General features: G+C 41.3%; 1 protein-coding gene across 3 annotated transcripts in view; it reads right to left on the bottom strand.

Annotated features, from left to right (window-relative positions):
* Positions 1–25,515, bottom strand: part of LOC124606646 (fidgetin-like protein 1) — a 196,238-nt gene that overhangs the window by 33,947 nt on the left and 136,776 nt on the right. For 2 of the 3 annotated variants that reach the window (XM_047138645.1, XM_047138644.1), the window contains exon 10: positions 20,816–20,944. In XM_047138645.1, coding sequence (XP_046994601.1) covers positions 20,816–20,944 — 129 coding nt within the window. Of the gene's footprint in view, positions 1–10,444; positions 10,702–20,815; positions 20,945–25,515 lie in introns of those variants that run through there. The other variant, XM_047138646.1, reaches the window with a different exon arrangement.

The raw sequence follows: 25,515 nt of genomic DNA, 5'->3' as shown, positions 1-25,515 counted from the left end.
AGAGCTTCGGACACATGGTGTAGTCTGTCAATAGCAACATCACTGTTAAATAGCGTGAACACATGAACAGGAACAGTTAATGGTTTAAATTAATATATATATAATGTTGCTACAAGAAAAGAAAAGCTTTCACATATAATATTCATCTCCAAGGCCAATATGCAGCAAGAGAAGCTAAGCTTTCACATATAATGTTGGTCTTTTATGCGCGTATTACATTTTAGGATATATCGCACAAATGTGCCAGTAAATATTTTAATAATGACATAAATGTGTGATCTTCTGGGCTCTAAATTCTTCTAAATGGCTCGTCATCAAAGACCTGATTTTTAAATGAGTTGCAGATTCCCAGTGAAGTAGTCTTCGAGCTGATATTAAGCTCTTCAATGTGGTTTTCGGGATGTAAATTTTGTTGAGTACCAGTACTTTGTTATCTCATGTTTGGTTCTTTGTTATGGCATAATGCCATACATGCTAGAAGATGAAAACATACACTTGAAATGCACCGAACAGTTGAAACTAGCCAATAGTGTCGAATTGAACACTTCGTTTCAAATATATTGACTGCCTCAGCGGAAAAGGTTGTTGTTGTTGTTGTTGTTGTCTTCGTCTTCAGTCCTGAGACTGGTTTGATGCAGCTCTCCATGCTACTCTATCCTGCGCAAGCTTCTTCATCTCCCAGTACCTACTGCAACCTACATCCATCTGAATCTGCTTGGTGTATTCATCTCTTGGTCTCCCTCTACGATTTTTACCCTCCATGCTGCCCTCCAATACTAAATTGGTGTGCCCTTGATGCCTCAGAACATGTCCTACCAACCGATCCCTTCTTCTAGTCAAGTTGTGCCACAAACTTCTCTTCTTCCCAATCCTATTCAACAGCTCCTCATTAGTTACGTGATCGACCCAACTAATCTTCAGCATTCTTCTGTAGCACCACATTTCAAAAGCTTCTATTCTCTTCTTGTCTAAACTATTTATTGCCCATGTTTCACTTCCATACATGGCTATACTCCATACAAATACTTTCAGAAACGACTTCGTGACACTTAAATCTATATTCAATGTTAACAAATTTCTTTTCTTCAGAAACGCTTTCCTTGCCATTGCCAGTCTACATTTTATATCCTCTCTACTTCGACCATCATCAGTTATTTTGCTCCCCAAATAGCAAAACTCCTTTACTACTTTAACTGTCTCATTTCCTAATCTAATACCCTCAACATCACCCGATTTAATTCGACTACATTCCATTATCCTCATTTTGCTTTTGTTGATGATCATCTTATATCCTTGCTTCAAGACACTATCCATTCCGTTCAACTGCTCTTCCAAGTCCTTTGCTGTCTCTGAAAGAATTACAATGTCATCGGCGAACCTCAAAGTTTTTATTTCTTCTCCATGGATTTTAATACCTACTCCAAATTTTTCTTTTGTTTCCTTCACTGCTTGCTCAATATACAGATAGAATAACATCGGGGAGAGGCTACAACCCTGTCTCACTCCCTTCCCAACCACTGCTTCCCTTTCATGCCCCTCAACTCTTATAACTGCCATTTGGTTTCTGTACAAATTGTAAATAGCCTTTCACTCCCTGTATTTTACCCCTGCCACCTTCAGAATTTGAAAGAGAGTAGTCCAGTCAACATTGTCAAAAGCTTTCTCTAAGTCTACAAATGCTAGAAACGTAGGTTTGCCTTTCCTTAATCTAGCTTCTAAGATAAGCCGTAGGGTCAGTATTGCCTCACATGCTCCAATATTTCTACGGAATCCAAACTGATCTTCCCCAAGGTCAGCTTCTACCAGTTTTTCCATTCGTCTGTAAAGAATTCGCGTTAGTATTTTGCATCCGTGACTTATTAAACTGATAGATCAGTAATTTTCACATCTGTCAGCACGTGCTTTCTTTGGGATTGGAATTAATATATTCTTCTTGAAGTCTGAGGGTATTTCGCGTGTCTCATACATCTTGCTCACCAGATGGCAGAGTTTTGTCAGGACTGGCTCTCCCAAGGCCGTCAGTAGTTCTAATGGAATGTTATCTACTCCCGGGGCCTTGTTTCGACTCGGGTCTTTCAGTGCTCTGTCAAACTCATCACACAGTATCATATCTCCCATTTTATCTTCATCTACATCCTCTTCCATTTCCGTAATATTGTCCTCAAGTACATCGCCCTTGTATAGACCCTCTATACACTCCTTCCACCTTTCTGCTTTCCCTTCTTTGCTTAGAACTGGGTTTCCATCTGAGCTCTTGATATTCATACAAGTGGTTCTCTTTTCTCCAAAGGTCTCTTTAATTTTCCTGTAGGCAGTATCTATCTTACCCCTAGTGAGATAAGCCTCTACATCCTTACATTTGTCCTCTAGCCATCCCTACTTAGCCATTTTGCACTTCCTGTCGATCTCATTTTTGAGACGTTTGTATTCCTTTTTGCCTGCTTCATTTACTGCATTTTTATATTTTCTCCTTTCATCAATTAAATTCAATATTTCTTCTGTTACCCAAGGATTTCTACTAGCCCTCGTCTTTTTACCTACTTGATCCTCTGCTGCCTTCACTACTTCATCCCTCAAAGCTACCCATTCTTCTTCTATTGTATTTCTTTCCCCCATTCCTGCCATTTGCTCCTTTACGCTCTCCCTGAAACTCTGTACAACCTCTGGTTTAGTCAGTTTATGCAGGTCCCATCTCCTTAAATTTCCACCTTTTTGCAGTTTCTTCAGTTTTAATCTACAGTTCATAACCAGTAAATTGTGGTCAGAGTCCACATCTGCCCCTGGAAATGTCTTACAATTTAAAACCTGGTTCCTAAATCTCTGTCTTACCATTATACAGGGTGAGTCACCTAACGTTACCGCTGGATATATTTCGTAAACCACATCAAATACTGACGAATCGATTCCATAGACCGAACGTGAGGAGAGGGGCTAGTGTAATTGTTTAATACAAACCATACAAAAATGCACAGAAGTATGTTTTTGAACACAAACTTACGTTTTTTTTAACTGAACCACGTTAGTTTTGTTAGCACATCTGAACATATAAACAAATACGTAATCAGTGCCGTTTGTTGCATTGTAAAATGTTAATTACGTCCGGAGATATTGTAACCTAAAGTTGACGCTTGAAACCTCCGACATTCAGTTGCGTCTTGTAACAAACATGGGCCACGGTCGGCGAGCAGCATCTGCAGAGAGATGTTTACAATGACGACCGTGTTTACGAGTGTGGCTATAGTGCACTGTTGTGGTTTGGTCTAGCTGTCGCAGTGTCCGCATGTAGCGCTTGCTGCTATTGTTATTCTGCATTCGTCTCCGCACGCAGACCAACTGTAGTACACCATGTTACCAGACGTCTGTGACAGTGTAGTTCAAATGGCTCTGAGCACTATGGGACTTAACATCTGTGGTCATCAGTCCCCTAGACTTAGAACTATGTAAACCTAACTAACCTAAGGACATCACACACATTCATGCCCGAGGCAGGATTCGAACCTGCGACCGTAGCAGTCGCGTGGTTCCGGACTGAGCGCCTAGAACCGCTAGACCACCGCAGCTGGCGATAGTGTAGTGTTGTAGGAACTGTGACCATGGTGTATTCGAACTCTGAAAAGGCGGAGATGATACTCATCTATGGCGAGTGTCGACAAAATACAACTGAAGCCTGCAGGGTGTATGCAGAACGGTACCCGGACAGAGAGCATCCAACGTGCCGCACATTGCAAAACATCTACCGCCAACTGTATGCAACAGGTATGGTCGTAGCACGCAAACGGGTCCGTAACAGGCCCGTCACAGGAGAAGCGGGTGCAGTTGGTGTGTTAGCTGCTGTTGCCATGAACCCACACATGAGTACACGGGACATTGCGAGAGCCGGTGGACTGAGTCAAAGTAGTGTCATGCGCATACTGCATCGTCACCGCTTTCACCCGTTTCATGTGTCGCTACACCAGAAATTACATGGTGATGACTTTAATCATTGAGTGCAATTCTTTCAATGGGCATTAACAGAGAATACGTTGCAGTTCTACCTGTTTACCGATGAAGCGGGTTTCACAAACCACGGGGCAGTGAATCTACGGAACATGCATTACTGGTCCATGGACAATCCTCGCTGACTCAGACAGGTAGAGCGACAGCGACCGTGGATTGTAAATGTATGGTGCGGAATCATTGGCGACCACGTCATTGGTCCTCACTTCATTGCAGGGGCCCAAACAGCTGCAACATACATTGCGTTTCTACAGAATGATCTGCCAATGTTGCTCGAAAATGTCCCACTGGAAACGCGTTGACGTATGTGGTATCAGCATGATGGTGCACCTGCACATTCCGCAATTAACACTAGGCTGACCCTTGACAGGATGTTCGACGGGCGTTTCATAGGACGTGGAGGACGTATAAATTGGCCAGCCTGTTCTCCTGATCTTACACCTCTGGACTTCTTTCTGTGGGGTACGTTAAAGGAGAACGTGTACGGTGATGTGCCTACAACCCCAGAGGATATGAAACAACGTATTGTAGCAGCCTGCGGCGACATTACAGCAGATGTACTGCGGCGTGTACGACATTCATTACGCCAGAGATTGCAGTTGTGTGCAGCAAATGATGGCCACCACACTGAACATCTATTGGCCTGACATGTCGGGACACACTCTATTCCACTCCGTAATTGAAAACGGAAACCACGTGTGTACGTGTACCTCACCCCTCATGGTAATGTACACGTGCGTCGGTGAAAAACACCAATAAAAAGGTGTTAGCATGTGGACGTAATGTGCTGTTCCAGTCTCTTCTGTACCTAACGTCCATCACCGTTCCCTTTGGATCCCTACGTAATCCGGTGCTCTCCGATACACACGATCGAACAGCGAAGGAGTGGTACTCAAGCGTCAACTATAGGTTACAATATCTCCGGATGTAATTAACATTTCACAATGCAACAAATGGCACTGATTACGTATTTGTTTATATGTTCAGATGTGTTACCAAAACTAACGGGGTTCCATTTTAAAAAATGTAGGTTTGTGTTAAAAAACTTACTTCCGTGCATTTTTTTATGGTTTGTATCAACCAATTACACTAGCCCCTCTCCTCACGTTCGGTCTGTGGAATCGATTCGTCAGTATTTGATGTGGTTTACGAAATACATCCAGCGGTAATGTTAGGTGACTCACCCTGTATAATCTATCTGAAATCTGTCAGTATCTCCAGGCTTCTTCCATGTATAACACCTTCTTTTATGATTCTTGAACCAAGTGTTAGCTATGATTAAGTTGTGCTCTGTGCAAAATTCTACCAGGCGGCTTCCTCTTTCATTTCTTAGCCCCACCATATTCACCTACTACATTTCCTTCTCTCACTTTTCCTACTACCGAATTCCAGTCACCCATGACTATTAAATTTTCGTCTCCCTTTACTATCTGAATAATTTCTTTTATTTCATCATACATTTCTTCAATTTCTTCTTCATCTGCAGAGCTAGTTGGCAAATAAACTTGTAGTATTGTAGTAGGCGTGGGCTTTGTGTCTATCTTGGCCACAATAATGTGTTCACTATGCTGTTTGTAGTAGCTTACCCGCATTCCTATTTTTTTACTCATTATTAAACCTACTCCTGCATTACCCCTATTTGACTTTGTACTTATAACCCCGTTTTCCCCTGACCAAAACTCTTGTTTCTCCTGACACCGAACTTCACTAATTCCCACTATAATTTTAACCTATCCATTACCATTTTTAAATTTTCTAACCTACCTGCCCGATTAAGGGATCCGACATTCCACACTCCGATCCGTAGAATGCCAGTTTTCTTTCTCCTGATAACGACGTCCTCTTGAGTAGTTCCCGCCCGGAGATCCGAACGGGGGACTATTTTACCTCTGGAATATTTTACCCAAGAGGACGCCATCATCATTAACCATACAGTAAAGCTGCATGCCCTCGGGAAAAATTACGGCTGTAGTTTCCCCTTGCTTTCAACCGTTGCAGTACCAGCACAGCAGGGCCATTTTGGTTAGTGTTACAGGGCCAGATCAGTCAATCATCCAGACTGTTGCCCCTGCAACTACTGAAAAGGCTGCTGCCCCTCTTCAGGAACCACGCGTTTGTCTGGCCTCTCAACAGATACCCCTCTGTTGTGGTTGCACCTACGGTACGGCTATCTGTATCGCTGAGGCACGCAAGCCTCCCCACCAACGGCAAGGTGCATGGTTCATGGGGCGGGGGAAGATTAATAGAAGAAAACCGATAAAAATAACTTTATTGTTCTGCACGGCAATTAATGCTCGACTGTCAGAAAGGTGGAAATAAAATCAAATCTGTAACTAATAATGTATTTTAGTCTTCCATAATTACATGAATGTATTTTAATTCACATGATAGTTCCCAGCCACAGAAATCAATTTTGTTTTCATTTGATGTGAGTACAGTGGACAAAGAGGAAACAGCAAAATCACTAAATGTAAACACAGGTCACATGGAGACTACCCGCTTCCCTATTATAACTGAGGCTGCTCTGCACATCAGCCCATATCTACAATATTTCTGAACCAGGGCAATAGTAGATAGTGGCTTCCCTCAAGCATTTGAGATAGGACATCAGAAATTTTAAAAAAAATCGAACTTTCAAAAATATGCTCATTTTGTAGTGCACATCTTTCTGATGAGTCTGATACATAAAACATATGAGTCCGAGGAATTGTAGGACATGTTATTTGATCTTAAGTGAGCCAAAGTGCAGTGCCACACCTCTCCACACAACATTCTTCTATCGCACGTCACTATTTCGGTCTGTGGAATTGAAATGTGTATATTTTGTAATGGATGCCATCAAACTATATTCAGGACAGCGGAAATTAAAATGCCCTATAGTGCCTCTCCTGCTTCCAGTCAGCTGATTTGACATCCTGCCCCCCCCCCCTTTTTCTTTTTTTGAAGGAAAAATAAAAAATAAAAATAAAAAACTCCTCAGAAAATTTGCACTCTTTATCCCTAATTAGCTAACAACTTGCCGCTTTGTGTGACATAAAATTAAGTATAGGATATATAAAACCATTAAAGATAAGAGACAAGCAAGACAGAACACATTTCTTCAATCCTTAGCTCCTAGAATTTTTTTCTCTCTAATCTTGCTATAGCTTTACATGGCGTGCTTTCCTTTCTGCGAAAGAATCTGTTACATCATCAAACTTCGTCGAACGTTTTGCTACATGAAAAATCGAAATGTGTTGTCTAATACTGAGAAAGCTGTTAATACAAATAGGATCCAAGACTGGTGTGGTTTCTCAACCTGATTACGTGTATTTTGTCACTGTCTGCAAGATAAAACAAAACAGGCCTTTCTAAAACTGCAGCAATTGTAACACACGCCAAATATACGAGATTGTTTTGGCACAAATGGTCATTTTTATAACACGGCAGAATATAATTAACAAAGTACCAATATCAAATGCCTATTAGGCCTACTACAAGCAGAAAGCTTTAAGTTAGTAAATAGCTCCAGTTTCTCAAGCACGAGATTGAAAGTAGAAGTGCAAAATTTTTATATAAATTTAGAATCATCATATTCTTCCATAATTTAAGTGATGTCCCCGTTTCTTCTCCTTCCTCATTCTAACAAACAGTCTTCTCATCACTAATTCTGTATCTATTCATGCCAATGTCAAAGCTTATTCACCGGTTAACTTCACTACCTCTGCCAGAATCACCAGTTCAGTTATCCCACAATTATTCTCTGGTTAGGCATTGTTACATGTTCGTACAACGTGTTTTCTGCGCTACTTCCAGAATAGACCTTAAGGTGGCTGCTAGCCGAAGACTGTACAACTGGCCCTTACTAGTATAGCGATATGGCCAAAAATTTTCTGTCAAAATTTCATTTTCTTGGATACACCGAGAAGATAATACATAATAATTCTTACCTGGTATTCCTGTTAGTTGTTTATTCGCACTCTGGCAGTCTGAATCTATGGATTTCGCTGGTAATCAACGCTCATCATTCGCAAACTGAATCAACCACATAGACAGTGGTTGGCCTTCTTTCGTTTGGCTATGCTCTGCTCAGCTCGTATAACGCCTTTTGTCTGCAGGAAAGTTTATTTCTAGATGTGACGAGGATTCCACTGACAGAGACATCATGTACACTAGGCACACATTCACAAATCAACTTATGATTCATCCAGAAATCAACTTAGGATATGTTCAACAATGTTAAAAAACCGGCAGGGACACGTTTCAAAGTCATACGAATAATCGATAGACCAACTTGTGTTGGATGCTAGGTGCTTTGTGAAACAAGGTTTTTTCCTCAAGAATATGAGTTTCCCCCCCTCCCATTCCTAGATCCATGGCTGCTGCGCATGCATGAATCTGCCAGTTTGGGCACGCCAGTAAAATTTTTCCCGGTAGCACCTAGCTCCTTTTTTTTGCTGTGACTGCTTATACAGCCAACAGCCACGTTTCTGTAGCCAGAAGCGGAAGAAGATACTACTCAATCACGCATGCGCATGATCCCACTCGTAACTGCTAAAACAAATCTAATGTTAACAGTTGTGACGTCATGCTCATCGGAGGCAATTTGTTGTTACAAAGCATTGCATAGTCTTTCTAAGGCCTTTGACACACTTTGCTGTTGGCAGACGCTTGTATGAGCACTGTGTTTTGTTGTTGTATATGGCACATTTCCTTTGCAATTTAAGTTTTATTTTTGTTTTCTCTCTCGTTCATGTTTTATTGCTGCAGGATTATTCTGCAGTAGCAGGATACAGTAATATCCTTTGTTAGAGTATTGGTTCTTAACAGTCAAAATTAGAAAAATTTAACTGAGAACAAAAACAATGAAAAATTCCCAGAATTCAAAAAAATTCCCAGGTTTTCTCTCGGATGAAATAATTCCTGGGTTTTTCCTGGATCTCCTGGTTGTCCCAGGTCATAGACACCCTGCTTGCACACCAAACTTTTTCCTGTGGGGATTCTTCAAGGTTCTAGTTCACCCAACCAGATGCAAAAGACCTAGAAACAAAGAGGAATAAATGGATCGCATTCAACATGCCGCCAATCACATCAGGGCAATGATAGGAATCTTTGAAAGAGTTCGGCAAAATACCGTTCGATGTTACCAAGCTTGTGTTGTATCAGAGGGTCGCCAGTTCGAGCACCTGCTTTAACTAAACAATGTCCTAGCTACACAAAAGGCCCTTTTCAGGGCCGACACAATTTGTAAAAGACTTTCTGTACACAAATTAACAGCTGTTGATGAGTTTGCCCCCAGTACGTCTCATCATGAAACTACTATGGGCGTGTCGGGACCCCAGCAGAGTGGTCCCCAGAGTGGAAGGTTGGCGTGCTGCCACTGAGCATGGATACATCATGATCGCCAGCAGGCAAAGCATTTGCAGTCATGAGTTGTCCAGAGCATCTGGCAACAGGGCAATCCCACGACCAATCGGAGTGCATGGCATCAAGTTTCCGTAGTTTAAAAATTGTGCATTGTCAACCTACACAATATTAGTAACTTTGTTTCCCACTGGCTGGCACCAGCTGTCCAGGGTTAAAATTTCATGACACATTTTTTCTCCACCCTGTGTGTGTGTAACACACACACACACACACACACACACACACACACACACCCCTCCGGAGTTTTGATAGGTTGGTGTTGCCCTTCAATATATTCTCTCTTCCCGTTACCCACCAGGCCTCAACCTCAGTTAATTTCAAGTTGCCGCCACTCGTACCTCACCTGTCATTCAACAACATCTTTGCCTCCGTACTTCCACCTCGACTGAGATCTCTGCCCAACCTCTTTGCATTTGCATATGTCTGCCTGTGTCTGTATATGTGCGGATGGATACGTGTGCGCGTGCGAGTGTACAACTGTCCTTTTTTCCCCCTAAGGTAAGTCTTTCCGGGCCCGGGATTGGAATGACTCCTTACCCTCTCCCTTAAAATCCACATCCTTTCGTCTTTCCCTCTCCTTCCCTCTTTCCTGATGAAGCAACCTTGGGTTGTGAAAGCTTGAAATTTGTGTGTGTGTTTTTTATTGTCTCTATCAACATACCAATGCTTTCTCATTTGATAAGTTACAGGATCTTTGTTTTTATATATATTTTTCCCATGTGGAATGTTTCCCTCTATTATTTTGAGATATTTACACAAAAAATGTGACTGGTGTGTGTGTGGCTTTGCACATTCCCCATCGTGCTCCAGATTTTTATATTTTTAATATTTTTACGAATGAATTGGTTCTCTTGAAGCACAAAAGTAAAATACACCAAAAACTGAAATACTAGACTAGTTATATTTTTAATTTTCAGTTATATTTAACTATATAAGATCTGAGATGATTCAATCTACTTTCAATAAGATTTGAAATAGCTATTTGTTTTCTCATCAATTAAATTGTAATTTACGATATCACAAGAAATATTTATATGACATTTCTGCAACAACAAAAGAGCAACAAAACATGAGATTGGATTTGAAATGGGGCATGAAATTTTAAAACTGCACTCTTAGCCTTTGTGCTACCAACTCACTTGGTTTTACAAGGCGCAAGTGGAGTGATTATGTCACATTGAAAGCCTGACTGTCATTTTCTTGAAAGCTGTCGAGTGTTGCGGGCTAACCCAAAATAGGTGTCCCTGTATTTTCACCTTTTTTTCATTGTTCCAAGATTCAGCTGTATCAGAGAGTCACCTACAACAGATTCCCATTGTCAGTACTTTCCTATAGCATAATATTCTGAGGCACTGAATCTAAGTAAAAAATGCATTTGGTTTCAAAAAGCATGCAGTACAAATATTGCATAAAATTCGTAACCAAATATCTTAAACAGGTCTCGTAAGGGTTCTAGGGATCCTTACAATTATGTGTCAATGCGTATATTCCTAATGGTAAAATAGTATTTGTTGTCAATAACAAGTAATTCATAGCTACAACACAAGAAGAAGAAATAATTTCCATTAAGTTTTATAATCTGGTGCAAAAGTCTGTAACAAGTTGCTGTCAGATATGAGACAGGAAAACTGATAATCATCAGATACATAAAATTACAGTAAAAAAGTGAGTCATTAGCAACTTTTATCATTTCTACCAGAATATTTGGACTCAGTGATGTTTATTCTGCATAACTCTACTGTTTTGTCAATATACAGTCAGCTGTGATGTGTTCTGTGCAAAGTTACAGGACAAGGTAGATGTCAACTTTGTAAATATAAAACAAAATGAAAGCCTCAAAACATTCACAAAAATTACCAGAAAAATGTAAAAGATGCTGTAGTGTCTTTAAAAAACAAGAATTCAGCCAGGCGGAATGAAATTCCAACCACTGTAGTCAAGATTGTTTATAACATTATTTCTCATCCATTGGCTAAAATTATTAATCACTCATTTGACGAAGGATATTTCCCGGATGTGTTAAAATATGCTGAAATAAGATCACTGTTCAAGAAAGGCTCACCAGATGACATGGGAAATTAGTGCCCTATTTCCCTGCTGCCAGTTTTTGCTAAGGTGATAGAAAGGATCTTTGTAAAACATCTTGAAAACTTTCTTATAGAGAATAATGTTATAGTTAAAAATTAATTTGGATTTCAAAAGAGGAAATTTATAATAAATGTTATCAGGGAATTCACTGTAAAGATAAGCTCTGATTTTGAAATTGCAATTCTGTGGTAAGTTTTATGGGACCTAACTGCTGAGGCCATCGGTTCCTAGGCTTACACACTATTTAATCTATCTTAAACTTACGCTAAGGACAACATACACACACACACCCATGCCCAAGAGAGGACTCGAACCTCCAAGGGTGGAAGCCGCACAAACCATGGCAAGGAGCTGTAGACTGCACGGCTACCCCACGCAGGTCTCCGCTTTAGACATGGGTAAAAGGGTCACAGGTATTTTTTGTGATTTGACCAAAGCTTTTGACTCTCAATCGCTTACTACTTCTTCACAAGCTAGAGAGATATGGGATTATGGACAGGGCATTACAGTGGTTAAAGTCTTATTTGTCAGAAATAAAACAGAGTGTTATTCTAAACCCAAAAGGAAAAAAATCATTCTCGGGCTGGAAAAAGATTTGTGCAGGCGTCCCACAGGGCTCAATTTTAGGGCCTTATCTTTTCTGCTGTACAAAAATTATTTATCTGTAAGCATTGATGTTCACTCCATTTTATTCGCAGATAACACCTCGGTTTTAATTGAAACTGACAGTAAAAAAAAAAAAAAAAATAAAAAAAAAAAAAAAAAATAAAAAAAAAAAAAAATAGAAAATAAAAAATCATGATACTGTAGAGAATATAATGGGAAACCTCGAATTATGGTTTCAGCAAAATGGATTAAAACTCAATGTCACAAAAATCACAATTAATGCAGTTCAGTGCTAGAACATCATCAGCATTTCCCATAAAATTAGTGTGCGGCGATCAGGAAATGACTGAAGCAAGTTATGTGAAATTTCTAGGTCTAAATTGTGACAAAAATATAAGTTGGAAGACACATGCAGACTTCTTAGCAAACAAACAGTCTAGCTTATGCGATGAATGTCTTATCTGCTCCACACTCATGGACACCAGGAAGACAGTCTACCACATCTGCTTTGAAGCTACAACTCATATACCAAATAATTTTCTGGGAAACTCTACGAACAGCCGAAGATTACTTACACTCAAAAGAGAATCATAAGAAACATGTGTTTAGACCAAAAAAGATCATCATGTCGATCCTTATATAAAAAATTAAAAATACTAACTATTCCTTCTCTGTACATCTGTTGTTGTTGTTGTGGTCTTCAGTCCTGAGACTGGTTTGATGCAGCTCTCCATGCTACTCTATCCTGTGCAAGCTTCTTCATCTCCCAGTACTTACTGCAACCTACATCCTTCTGAATCTGCTTAGTGTATTCATCTCTTGGTCTCCCTCTACGATTTTTACCCTCCACGCTGCCCTCCAATGCTAAATTTGTGATCCCTTGATGCCTCAAAACATGTCCTACAAACCGATCCCTTCTTCTAGTCAAGTTGTGCCACAAACTTCTCTTCTCCCCAATCCTATTCAATACCTCCTCATTAGTTACATGATATACCCACCTTATCTTCAGCATTCTTCTGTAGCACCACATTTCGAAAGCTTCTATTCTCTTCTTGTCCAAACTGGTTATTGTCCATGTTTCACTTCCATACATGGCTACACTCCATACAAATACTTTCAGAAACGACTTCCTCACACTTAAATCTATACTCGATGTTAACAAATTTCCCTTCTTCAGAAACGCTTTCCTTGCCATTGCCAGTCTACATTTTATATCCTCTCTACTTTGACCATCATCAGTTATTTTGCTCCCCAAATAGCAAAACTCCTTTACTACTTTAAGTGTCTCATTTCCTGATATAATTCCCTCAGCATCACCCGATTTAATTTGACTACATTCCATTATCCTCGTTTTGCTTTTGTTGATGTTCATCTTATATCCTCCTTTCAAGACACTGTTCATTCCGTTCAACTGCTCTTCCAAGTCCTTTGCTGTCTCTGACAGAATTACAATGTCATCGGCGAACCTCAAACTTTTTACTTCTCCATGAATTTTAATACCTACTCCAAATTTTTCTTTTGTTTCTTTTACTGCTTGCTCAATATACAGATTGAATAACATCGGGGAGAGGCTACAACCCTGTCTCACTCCTTTCCCAATTACTGCTTCCCTTTGGTGCCCCTCGACTCATATAACTGCCATCTGGTTTCTGTACAAATTGTAAATAGCCTTTCGCTCCCTGTATTTTACCCCTGCCACCTTCAGAATTTGAAAGAGTATTCCAGTCAACATTGTCAAAAGCTTTCTCTAAGTCTACAAATGCTAGAAACGTAGGTTTGCCCTTCCTTAATCTAGCTTCTAAGATAAGTCGTAGGGTCAGCATTGCCTCACGTGTTCCAACATTTCTACGGAATCCAAACTGATCTTCCCCGAGGTCCGCTTCTACCAGTTTTTCCATTCGTCTGTAAAGAATTCGCGTTAGTATTTTGCAGCTGTGACTTATTAAACTGATAGTTCGGTAATTTTCACATCTGTCAACACCTGCTTTCTTTGGGATTGGAATTATTATATTCTTCTTGAAGTCTGTGGTATCTGTACATCTACAAAGTTTTATTTTCATATATAAAAATAAAAACTTGCTTGAAAATTTTCAATTCAACCACAATTACAGTACTCGTCACAGACACAGCTTCAAACTTCTCTCTCATAATTTAAAACTTTATGCTCAAACACTATTGTAAAAGGGATTAAAAATTTACAATAAATAAAATAACAAAAATCTGTTATTTAACAAATGGACTTTGACACACTAAAAGGATTGTTATTTAATACACTAGTGGAAAAATGTTGTTATTCAACTGAAGAATTCATGCAGGACAGTTTGGCAACTTGAAAAGAAAAGAAACAATACAGATTATGCATTGTATAATAAATTGTTAATACACTGTATAAATTGTATTGCAAGCTGCAAAATTACCACAAGTGTTACATATGTTCTCATTAAATCGTTCCTGTCTAAAAATTCAGAAATGCCTGCTTAAATAAGCTAATTATTATAACCTTATTTTTTTAGAAGTAATTTGATGTGTCTACAGTACAAAAATCTTTGATTTTTAACTGCACGTTATGAGACGAATAAACTACATTCTACATAAACAGCTGTTTTCCTCTGAATTGACATATCCTTTCTTTTTGGTGCTCTGTATCCAGCCAATGTTGGGTCAGAACTGATATGACCAACTTTCATGCAGAATTAACCCCCCTTCTCATCAAGGTATCCATGAACACTTTCTGCCTGCATTTGGTGTACAGTCGATTCCTGAGAATTTGTGACTCAAGGTACCAACGAAAAACTTCAAATTACCGCGAGTTCACATAATTAAGAGGGCAACAGGAAACTCCAATAAATGAGAGTCTGACTGAAAGTAAGGTGTAGTACATACATATTACATAATGTCTACATTCATCTTTATTTTAACAATGTGCATACACACACACATAAGGTATATGTACACAGCATACAGAGTGTCCCAGAAATGTTGTGACATACTTCAAAGGGTTGTCAAGACTGTCTTCAACAAATCACAGGTACGAACCCATGATTGGAAATGTCATCCAATGACGTGTCGAAGTTGTAAACACCGGTGCCCTCCGCTAGGCTTCCTCTTCGGCAACAGAAGTGCTTTTGTAAATTGACAGCCTGTAGAAGGAACATCTCGCGATGTTATTGATTATTCAGTGATTGCAACTGATTGCCGTGATCAACAGTGGACAGTAGCTAGATCCTGTCTCCTATTGATGTGTGTGTCTCCTATTGATGTGTGTGTCTCCTATTGATGTGTATGTCTCCTATTGATGTGTATGTCTCCTATTGATGTGTGTGTCTGTTGCCTTGTTGTATGACACTTTATGACACAGGTTTCCCTCCGCAGTTTATTTTTCTCCTGCAACCCGCTAAATACAGGAGAAAAATAAAGTGCAGATTAAAACCCATCTCTAAAACTGTCATCCAATGAAGCAACTGACCATCGCACTCTTAGGAGATACGGCTGTGCATGCAGCAGCTAGCTCCATCTTCTCCACTAGCGATCCTGGCAATCCTTCTCCACTGGCAATCCTGGCAATCAGTGGCGATCAATGAATAATAAGCAACGTTACAAGGTATTCCGCCTATGGGCTGTCAGCATACAAAGTCACATTTGCTGCTGAAAGGGTGGCCTAGAGGCAGGCACTAGCGCTCATTATTTCAACGCTCTGTAGTATTGTTGGATGATGGTTCCAGAAACAGGTTCCTATCCTCTATTTGCTACACAACACACCCTCTACGACCACTCGTAGTTTGTTGCACCATTTCCAGGCCATCCTGTATGTGGGAAGCTTACCAATAAACATGTTACATGTCATTCTGAAAAATAGTTGACAATTTTCTTTTGAGAGAGCAACTACCATCAAGCATCGTTTAACGACTTTTCGATGGTGGTGAGGGCTGAGAAGAAATTATCATCATTACCATTGTGAGGGTTGTGGACAGACGACCTTGCCTCACTCAATGCAACTGGAGTTGGTCGTTATTCTTCAGTATCTTCCTTGACCGCATCCTGACAGGTCAACAGTTCAGCATCAGTTAGAACACCAAGTACACCGATGTCATCATCAACATGAATGAAACCATTACAGAGTAAATCATCTCAGCAGAGTAGAAGTTACAAATTTGAATATGTAAGGATTCAGTTCATTAATTCTCATGACTCTGATGGCTGTTCTGCTTTTCTTCTTTGAATTAAAAATCCACTTTCAGAAGTAGTTATAAAGAGCAGTAGGGCTGATATTTTTTCAGGCCTTATCAGTAGTGGTTATACAATTCAAAACTGATACACTCGCCTTCTCACCTTTTAGTGTTATCCAGCACAATTGAAACAACTTTTCCATGGTAGAGAGTTTTAAAATGCATTATGCCCTACTCTAATATTTCCAATGTCGATGTCATGTTGAATGGAGAAAATCAGTTTTACATTACTTATGATGGGCTGTTACATACAACGCTCACGTCCAAACAGTAAAATTTTGCATTCTGCCTTTTCACATCATTGTTAACTGAGGTCAGTCATTCATTAAACAATTCTGTCATCATCCATAATTTTTTATTCGTGTGTCACAAGTTGTGGGGAGCAATATTAATACCTTGAAATAGAATGGATTCACTGATTTCCCTACTGTAATTGGATTCAGTTTCTGAGATCTGTCCATGATCCAAGCTAGGACAGTTGTTCTGTCCTTGTTCAGTTTTCCTCCACGACAGTCAACCTTTCAATGATAGGGAGTGATCAGGAAGACATTTATTTCAAAAAATAATAATAAATAAATAAATAAATAAAAATAAAAAATTTAAAAAAGGTTAATTTTCATCTGTGTGGAATGTAGATGTTGAAATATCGAACTGCTTTGTAAATTCTTTTTCGAAATTACACTCTCCACAGCATCAGTAACAAGCTTTCTTCATTAACTGAAAGTCACTCGTTCCTTCTAGCACTTGTGGCACTTCACAGTTTCAAGAAACAAGGATTGACTACAAAACAGTATGAAAGCAAAATGCAGAAGAGTGGGCAGAAAGTAACTAGGTATCATTAAATGGCTGTTACTTTTTTAATATTGATGGAATAATATTGGAAATAGCACAGACATACAGAACAGTAAACAGGATAGTGATTTTTCCATGCCAGTTAGTACAGACGGTGGCCACGACAGGCAGTACACTCAGAGAATGAGCACAGATTGCTTCACGGTACAAGAGAATGAGCACAGATTGCTTCACGGTACAATGTGTGGAATTTGATCGTTCTTATGCAAACATGGTGGTATACAGTAAAGAGAGGGAATGCCACAATTCGCCCGGAGACAATAAAGAACGGTCACATGAAGCTGATGACCACAGGTTTGGTAAAGGATGCAGCAAAACAGGTCATCCATCCATGTCTCCATGTCCCGAGAATGTGGCAATTGTGCAGAACATGTTCAGTCGTAGCCTATGGAAATCAACATGCCAGGTAGTTCGTGAGAAAGGACTCACAAGGCACGCTATGCAACAGGTATTCAAATATAATTAAACTTTCAATCAAGGACACCCCGTTATGTGCAGACTTGACACCATAAAACAGTGATTGCAGAATGGAGCATGGAGGATTGGCCTAAACTGTTTCACAACATCCTCCGAAGCGGTGAGGCCGTATTCCATGTAGGAAGTTTTGTCAATCAGCACAATTGCCAGGATCCTGGAGTTACTGTGGAGAAGATGCATTCTTGTCCAAAACTGATCGAGTGGTGTGGAATAACAGCTGAAAATTTCATCAGCCCATATCTCATGTATGACACAATGAACATGGATTGCTACCTTCAAATTCTTCAGGATTATGTTTGCCCCATGCTATCTGGATGGGAAAATACTGATGACATTATCTTCATGCAAGATGGCACACTGTCTCAATTTTCAAATGTCATGTAGAGCTTGTCAGATGATAAGTTCCCAGGACATCACCTGGGGAGACATGGACCTCATGAATGGCATGCAAGAAGTCCAGAGCAAATACTCTTAACTTTTTTTTTCCTTCTTCAGAGAGCTGGGAAAAAGAGGGGGCGTACTGAATGAAATATCACACACTGGACAAATTGGAAGCAGGGATTCGAAATGTTCTTACCAACATCCCATACAACTTCCTCCAGGGAGCTGTGGATTCCATTCCAGGTAATTGGAGGAGATTGGTCGATGCCCTAGGTGCCTACATCGAAATGTAATGGACATATGCAATCATATTTGCATATAATAGAGTACGTACTGTCTCAATTTCAAATAAGTAATTCTGCAAAGATAAAAGTTGTGTGTCAATTTGAATATCTAGTTACTTCCTGCCCACACTGCAGGTTGGAGAAACAGATGAGAGGTGGTGTGAGCCTGTACTGAGAATAACAAAAATATGGGACTTCAAATTATAAAGAATACAGAACTCCTGTCTTAAAATTAGAAAGTGTTGGCGAGATGCCCTCACTACTATTACTTCCAATTATTGAAAGGACCAATACACAACTAACCCCCCTACCTCAAGGAACCAGAAAAAAATTTCATATTACCGAGAGTTGAATGTTATCAAATGTCAAATTATCAAGAGTCAAATGTACTTTGCAAGTTCAACTGTGAAAACATTTTTCAGAGTGTTTGTATGAGACGTATTTGAGGCAGGATGTGATAATCAGCCTGGTATTTACTTAGAAAGATGCAGGATGCCTCTCTACACACCACCACCACCTGTGGCAGGCACTACCTGCATTGCCAGCCCTCCTGTTGGTGGGCCCAGTCAATGCTGTCACAATTTTGGCCAGCTCTGTCATTGCTGAAGCTCATCCATCTGCCATCAGCCTGATCACCACCAGCCCTACTGTGACTGGCCTCGGCATCAATGCCACCCATTTTGCTGCCACCATCTTCACCACCGCCAGCCCTGTGGCCAATCCCACCACCAAAGCTGTCACTGCAGCTTGCCCCACTGTAGCCGAACTGGCAGCCAGTCTCTCAGACCCTGTCAGGTTGCCCATTCCTCGGGCACTCTCGGGTTCATTCTGCATCTTCTTCTTTGTGCCTCTTGGGCTTAATCTGCATACATGCTCTGGGGCTTCTCCCTTTCCTTCCACGGTGCTCCATTCTTTGGCTGTGATGATTGCAAGTTGTTCCTCTCTGCCGTCACACTTGGTTTTGTCACGTGTGAAATTTTGCCACAAACCTTGGATGGTGCCATGCTCTGCCATGTCGCATACCCGCCTTCCCCCACAACTGGATGGTCCTTCTCTATGCTGCTGACCCTGTCTGTCTATGGTTTCTGACGTTCCTAGTCAATACAGCCTTTTCTTGGCAATATTAGATGCCTCAACAGCCTGTTGGTGTCTGCACAGTCTGCCCAGCCATTGCTGATGGAGCATCGATCTCATCAGACACCGATACCTCTCAATGCTGTTGGCAGCTCTCCATCCCCAAGGTGCCTACTCCTGGCAGCAGGCACTTTGCCCTCAAGCTGGCGGGACCCTGCAGCTCTGCCACCTCTACACAGGAGGCCCTATGTAAACAGCTCACATCAACTAAACTCATTGATCTATTTACAAGCGCAGTCTTGCATGGCTCACGCTGTTTTCACTCATAGCTTCACACAGCTACATGGTGTTCGGCAGTGCTAATCTCACCAATAAGCAGCAAGCCGTGCCTATTGTGTCAGAGCACTGTAGTCTGGGCACTACATTCTTATGCTTCATCAGGTGCTCATTCAGCGCCACGCTGGTGTCCCTCCATTGCAGAGTATTTAGGCTGCTGCCAAACTGTGCTTCAGCCAGTACCATTCTAGGCTTCATGCTGGTCACACCAACAGCTGACCAATCAAAATTATCACCCATGCCATGAGCACTTTCCACCAATGCTACGCTGGACTGTGGTCCGCCACTACCGGATGCCACACCTCGCTGCACATTGCCCCTGGTTAGCGTTGTCGTCACGCCATCGTCTCCGATGTCTTTCGACACCCAATGTCCCAGAAGCCCACTGTCCTTGAGGGCACACTCCAAGTGCCAGGTTGTAGTCTACCATCCATCATCCTCAGCTCCTTCTGCTCTGCTGCTTACTACGACACCTGGACTCAATGTGTAGGCATGTCTCACATCTCAGGCAATGTCCAGGAGTGACATTTCTATTTGTAATTTAGAAGTGTGGACATTCATCCATGGTCACTGTGTTTGAGCTCTGTTTCTTATATTGATAATAAACAGTTATTCTGGCACTTGCACATTTTGTTGGCAGGCCTTAGCACTCCTCACCCACCAACATAGAAGAGATAAAAGTCAACTTTACTTTATGCAAAGCTACACTGCATCACCAATATACAATCTCAAGTTTGATACATTTCTTTCTTTTTTCAGAACCTCACAGTGTCATTACAATAATGTGATATATCATTGTTCTTGATAAGCTCTCTAACACCATTAAATATAGTAAATGAGGTAATTCCAGTAAATAAGAAATAACATTTGCTTCAATATCCCAACTCAGTAAGTTACAAATATTAACTGAAGAGCTAAGTACTGGTCCCCTTGGGTACTAAAATTTGTTGTAAAACTGGATTCATTACCTTGAATCATTTGTGAAAAATTACAGTGGTGTACGATACCCTAATGTAAGTCATGCACATAGAAACACATAATGAAGTTCAATATACTGTAAGTTTAGCAAATGTTACCTATCGAGGTTACCTGAAACTCGGGCAGCGGAATGTAAAGACGTTTCACAAGTCTGCGGCGCGCTGCCTCATCCAGTTCCTGAGGCCTATTTGTTGCCCCTATAACTAATATACGATCTTCTTCTCCAGTTGCAGCACCATCCTGTTAAAATTAATTTTTGACATTGGTTTTTTTTTCTGCTTTAGGAGTGATAAGTTACATCTTGCATGGATTCAGTCACAAATCACATATAGTTGTAGGTTAGGACATGAGATTAAAGATACATGAAACTTAGGAGGGATCAAACAAATAAACAATTATGAAAAGAGATGTATCTATGCAAGAAGATACTTGCTCAAAATTTTACAATGACGCCATGAAATGTGAACAACAACATAGTCTTTGTATCAAAAGCCTCTCATTTGTTGCCTCTGAAATCTGTCATTTGTCATAAGTGCCTCATGCTGTTGCTTCAAATGGACATCTGGTGTTCAGAATGAAGTTTTATAATCTGTTACCAATGTTATCAAAGTCTAACAGGTTGTCAGTAGACATCAGGCATCAAATTTGAATCCCCCCCCCCCCCCCCCCCCCTTCTTTAAGCCTAAATAATACCTTATCAGCCACTTCCCTTATAATTTATCAGAATAACTGGACTCCGGTAAGTAATTTCCAGTGAACATTAATGTTCTTTGAAGTTAGTATAGTTATGTAAATGCTTGGTGTGAAGTAGCAGAAGGAATTCGTATAATTACATAACAGTCACACTGTCCTCCGATTGAAAAAAAAACACCCTCCCTAGCTTTTGCATGTTGCTTCTCTAAAATAGAGTTGTTAAATATTTATTTGCAACTCACATTTGATGAAACAACCAAACACATATTGGCAATAAACACACCAGTACTACTATAAGCTTCTGTGTTATGGCACAGTGAGCATACCTGTAATTTTACAACAGTATTTAAAACACACTGCAATCCAATTAAAGTTTTTTGATGTTTGCACATCTGTCACTTGCCACTGCAGTGTTACCACATCACCTGCTGCTTGGCTATAGGTGACACACAAACATAGCAGTTCACTTCACAAATGCTGCTAATGTGTAACGCGAACAAATGTTGAAAGTGCCCGCCGTGAGGTGTATCGGGAATGTGAGACGCTCTGTCAATGGATGATTTTAAGTGACAGATGACTGAGCTCCCAGTTGGTGCACATCGACAGCACAGAAAGATACGTATATAGCTTCTTTTCTGTGTTTACTTTGTAGATTCTTACTTAAATTGCATGTGAGTTTCGTATAGGAGGTGTAATTTCGAGTTTTAGTTACTGTAATTGTAAATTCAGGCAGATTGTAGCGCAGTCGTTAGGCATTTGTACAGGTTAGTTCATACATTCTTTGCGTGTTTCCCTTGCGTTATCTAGGCACGGACTCGTGTTTCAGTAACTGTTGTTCAACATCGATTAGAATGGACAGGGACTGTGATTGCTGTGTTCGGATGAGGGCTCCGTTGGCATCCCTTCGCTCACAGCTGCAGGCAGTGCTGACTTCGGTCGCGCAGCTTGACGCTGTTGCCAATGGGCACCACTGTGGGGAGCCGGACTTGAGTATCACGGGGACATCAACCTCGTCCCGTCTGTCCCCAGATCGGTCTGCCGCTGTGGTTGCCCCGGTTGCTGCCCGCAGTGGGGCTGACTCCTCGCCTGTGGTTGATTGGGAGGCCGTTCCAAGGCGTGGCAGGCAGCGAAAGACGTCCCCGGAGGCTGATCAGAAAGCCTCCCCGGTGCGTCTGACAAACAGGTTTCAGGTACTGTCTCTGGCTGAGACAGATGCAGCTGCCTGCCCTGTTTCAGAGGATGATTCTCAGCCTTCAAGGTCCGGGCAATCGCAGAGGGTAGGCTTATTGGTAGTTGGGAGCTCCAATGTTAGGTGCATAATGGGGCCTCTATGGCGGCTAAGGAGGGGAAGAAATCCAGTGTGCGCTCCGTGTGCATTCTGGGTGGAGTCATTCCTGATGTGGAAAGGGTCCTTTCGAATGCCATGAAGAGCACAGGGTGCAGCCAGCTGCAGGTGGTGGCACATGTCGGCACTAATGACGTGTGTCGCTTTGGATCCGAGGAAATTCTCTCTGGATTCCAGCGGCTATCTGATTTGGTGAAGGCTGCCGGTCTTGCTTAGGAGATGAAGGCAGAGCTCACCATCTGCAGCATCGTTGACAGAACCGACTGCGGACCTTTGGTGCAGAGCCGGGTGGAGGGTCTGAATCAGAGGCTCAGACGGTTTTGCGACCGTGTTGGCTGCAGATTCCTTGACTTGCACCATAGGGTGGTGGGGTTTCGGGTTCCGCTGAATAGGTCAGGAGTTCACTACACTCAGCTGGCGGCTACACGGGTAGCAGAGGCTGTGTGGCGTGGACTGAGCGGTTTTTTAGGTTAGAAGGCCTCGGGAAAGTATGGGGTGGGCTGCAATCTCAAAGGGTGCATGGCAAATACAGGACGTGCTTCGATCAAGGAACAGTCAGAATTGCAGTTGTAAATTATTGTAGTTGTGCTGGGAAAGTCCCTGAGCTTCAAGCGCTAACAGAATGCACAGAAGCTGAAATCGTTATAGGTACAGAAAGCTGGCTAAAGCCTGAAATAAGTTCTGCAAAAAGCCTTAGATGGTGTTCAGGAAATTTAGATTAGGCAGAATTGGTGGTGGAGTGTTTGTGTCTGTCAGTAGTGGTTTATCTTGTGGTGAAGTCAAAGTAGATACTCCGTGCGAATTGGTATGGGTGGAGGTTATACTTAACAGCCAAACTAAGTTAATAATTGGCTACTTCTACCGACCTCCAGACTCCGATGATATAGTTGCTGAACAGTTCAGAGAAAATTTGAGTCTCTTAACAAATAAATACCCCACTCATACGGTTATAGTTGGTGGGGACTTCAACCTTCCCTCGATATGTTGACAAAAATACTTGTTCAAAACCGGTGATAGGCAGAAAACATCTTCCGAGATTGTCCTAAATGCTTTCTCCGAAAATTATTTCGAGCAGTTAGTCCACGAACTCACGCGAATTGTAAATGGTTGCGAAAACACACTTGACCTCTTAGCCACAAACAATCCAGAGCTAATAGAGAGCATCATGACTGATACAGGGATTAATGATCACATCTACATCTACATGATTACTCTGCAATTCACATTTAAATGCTTGGCAGAGGGTTCATCGAACCACAATCATACTATCTCTCTACCATTCCACTCCCAAACAGCACGCGGGAAAAACGAACACTTAAACCTTTCTGTTCGAGCTCTGATTTCTCTTATTTTATTTTGATGATCATTCCTACCTATGTAGGTTGGGCTCAACAAAATATTTTCGCATTCGGAAGAGAAAGTTGGTGACTGAAATTTCGTAAATAGATCTCGCCGCGATGAAAAACGTCTTTGCTTTAATGACTTCCATCCCAACTCGAGTATCATATCTGCCACACTCTCTCCCCTATTACGTGATAATGCAAAACGAGCTGCCCTTTCTTGCACCCTTTCGATGCCCTCCGTCAATACCACCTGGTAAGGATCCCACACCGCGCAGCAATATTCTAACAGAGGACGAACGAGTGTAGTGTAAGCTGTCTCTTTAGTGGACTTGTTACATCTTCTAAGTGTCCTGCCAATGAAACGCAACCTTTGGCTCGCTTTCCCCAAAATATTATCTATGTGGTCTTTCCAACTGAAGTTGTTCATAATTTTAACATCCAGGAACTCAGCTGAATTGACAGCCTTGAGAATTGTACTATTTATCGAGTAATCGAATTCCAACGGATTTCTTTTGTAACTCATGTGGATCACCTCACACTTTTCGTTATTTAGCGTCAACTGCCACCTGCCACACCATACAGCAATATTTTCTAAATCGCTTTGCAACTGATACTGGTCTTCGGATGACCTAACCAGACGGTAAATTACAGCATCATTTGCGAACAACCTAAGAGAATGGCTCAGATTGTCACCCAGGTCATTTATATAGATCAGGAACTGCAGAGGTCCCAGGACGCTTCCCTGGGGAACACCTCATTTCACTTCAGTTTTACTCAATGATTGCCGTCTATTACTATGAACTGCGACCTTCCTGACAGGAAATCACGAATCCAGTCGCACAACTGAGACGATACTCCATAGGCCCGCAGCTTGATTAGAAGTCGCTTGTGAGGAACGGTGTCAAAAGCTATCCGGAACTCTAGAAACACGGAATCAACTTGAGATCCCCTGTCGATAGCGGCCATTACTTCGTGCGAATAAAGAGCTAGCTGCGTTGCACAAGAATGATGTTTTCTGAAACCATGCTGATTGCGTATAAATAGATCGTCCCCTTCAAGGTGATTCATAATGTTTGAATACAGTATATGCTCCAAAACCCTACTGCAAACCGACGTCAATGATATAGGTCTGTAGTTAGATGGATTACTCCCACTACCCTTCTTAAACACTGGTGCGACCCGCGCAATTTTCCAACCTGTAGGTACAGATGCATCGGTGAGCGAGCGGTTGTATATGATTCCTAAGTAGGGAGCTATTGTATCAGCGTAATCTGAAAGGATCCTAATCGGTATACAATCTGGACCTGAAGACTTGCCCGTATCAAGCAATTTGAGTTGCTTCGCAACCCCTAAGGTATCTACTTCTAAGAAACTCATGCTAGCAGCTGTTCGTGTTTGAAATTCTGGAATATTCCATTCATCTTCCCTGG

Source organism: Schistocerca americana, chromosome 3, assembly GCF_021461395.2.
Source record: "Schistocerca americana isolate TAMUIC-IGC-003095 chromosome 3, iqSchAmer2.1, whole genome shotgun sequence".
Taxonomy (NCBI): Eukaryota; Metazoa; Arthropoda; class Insecta; order Orthoptera; family Acrididae; genus Schistocerca; species Schistocerca americana.
This window is presented reverse-complemented; position numbering and strand designations above follow the sequence as displayed.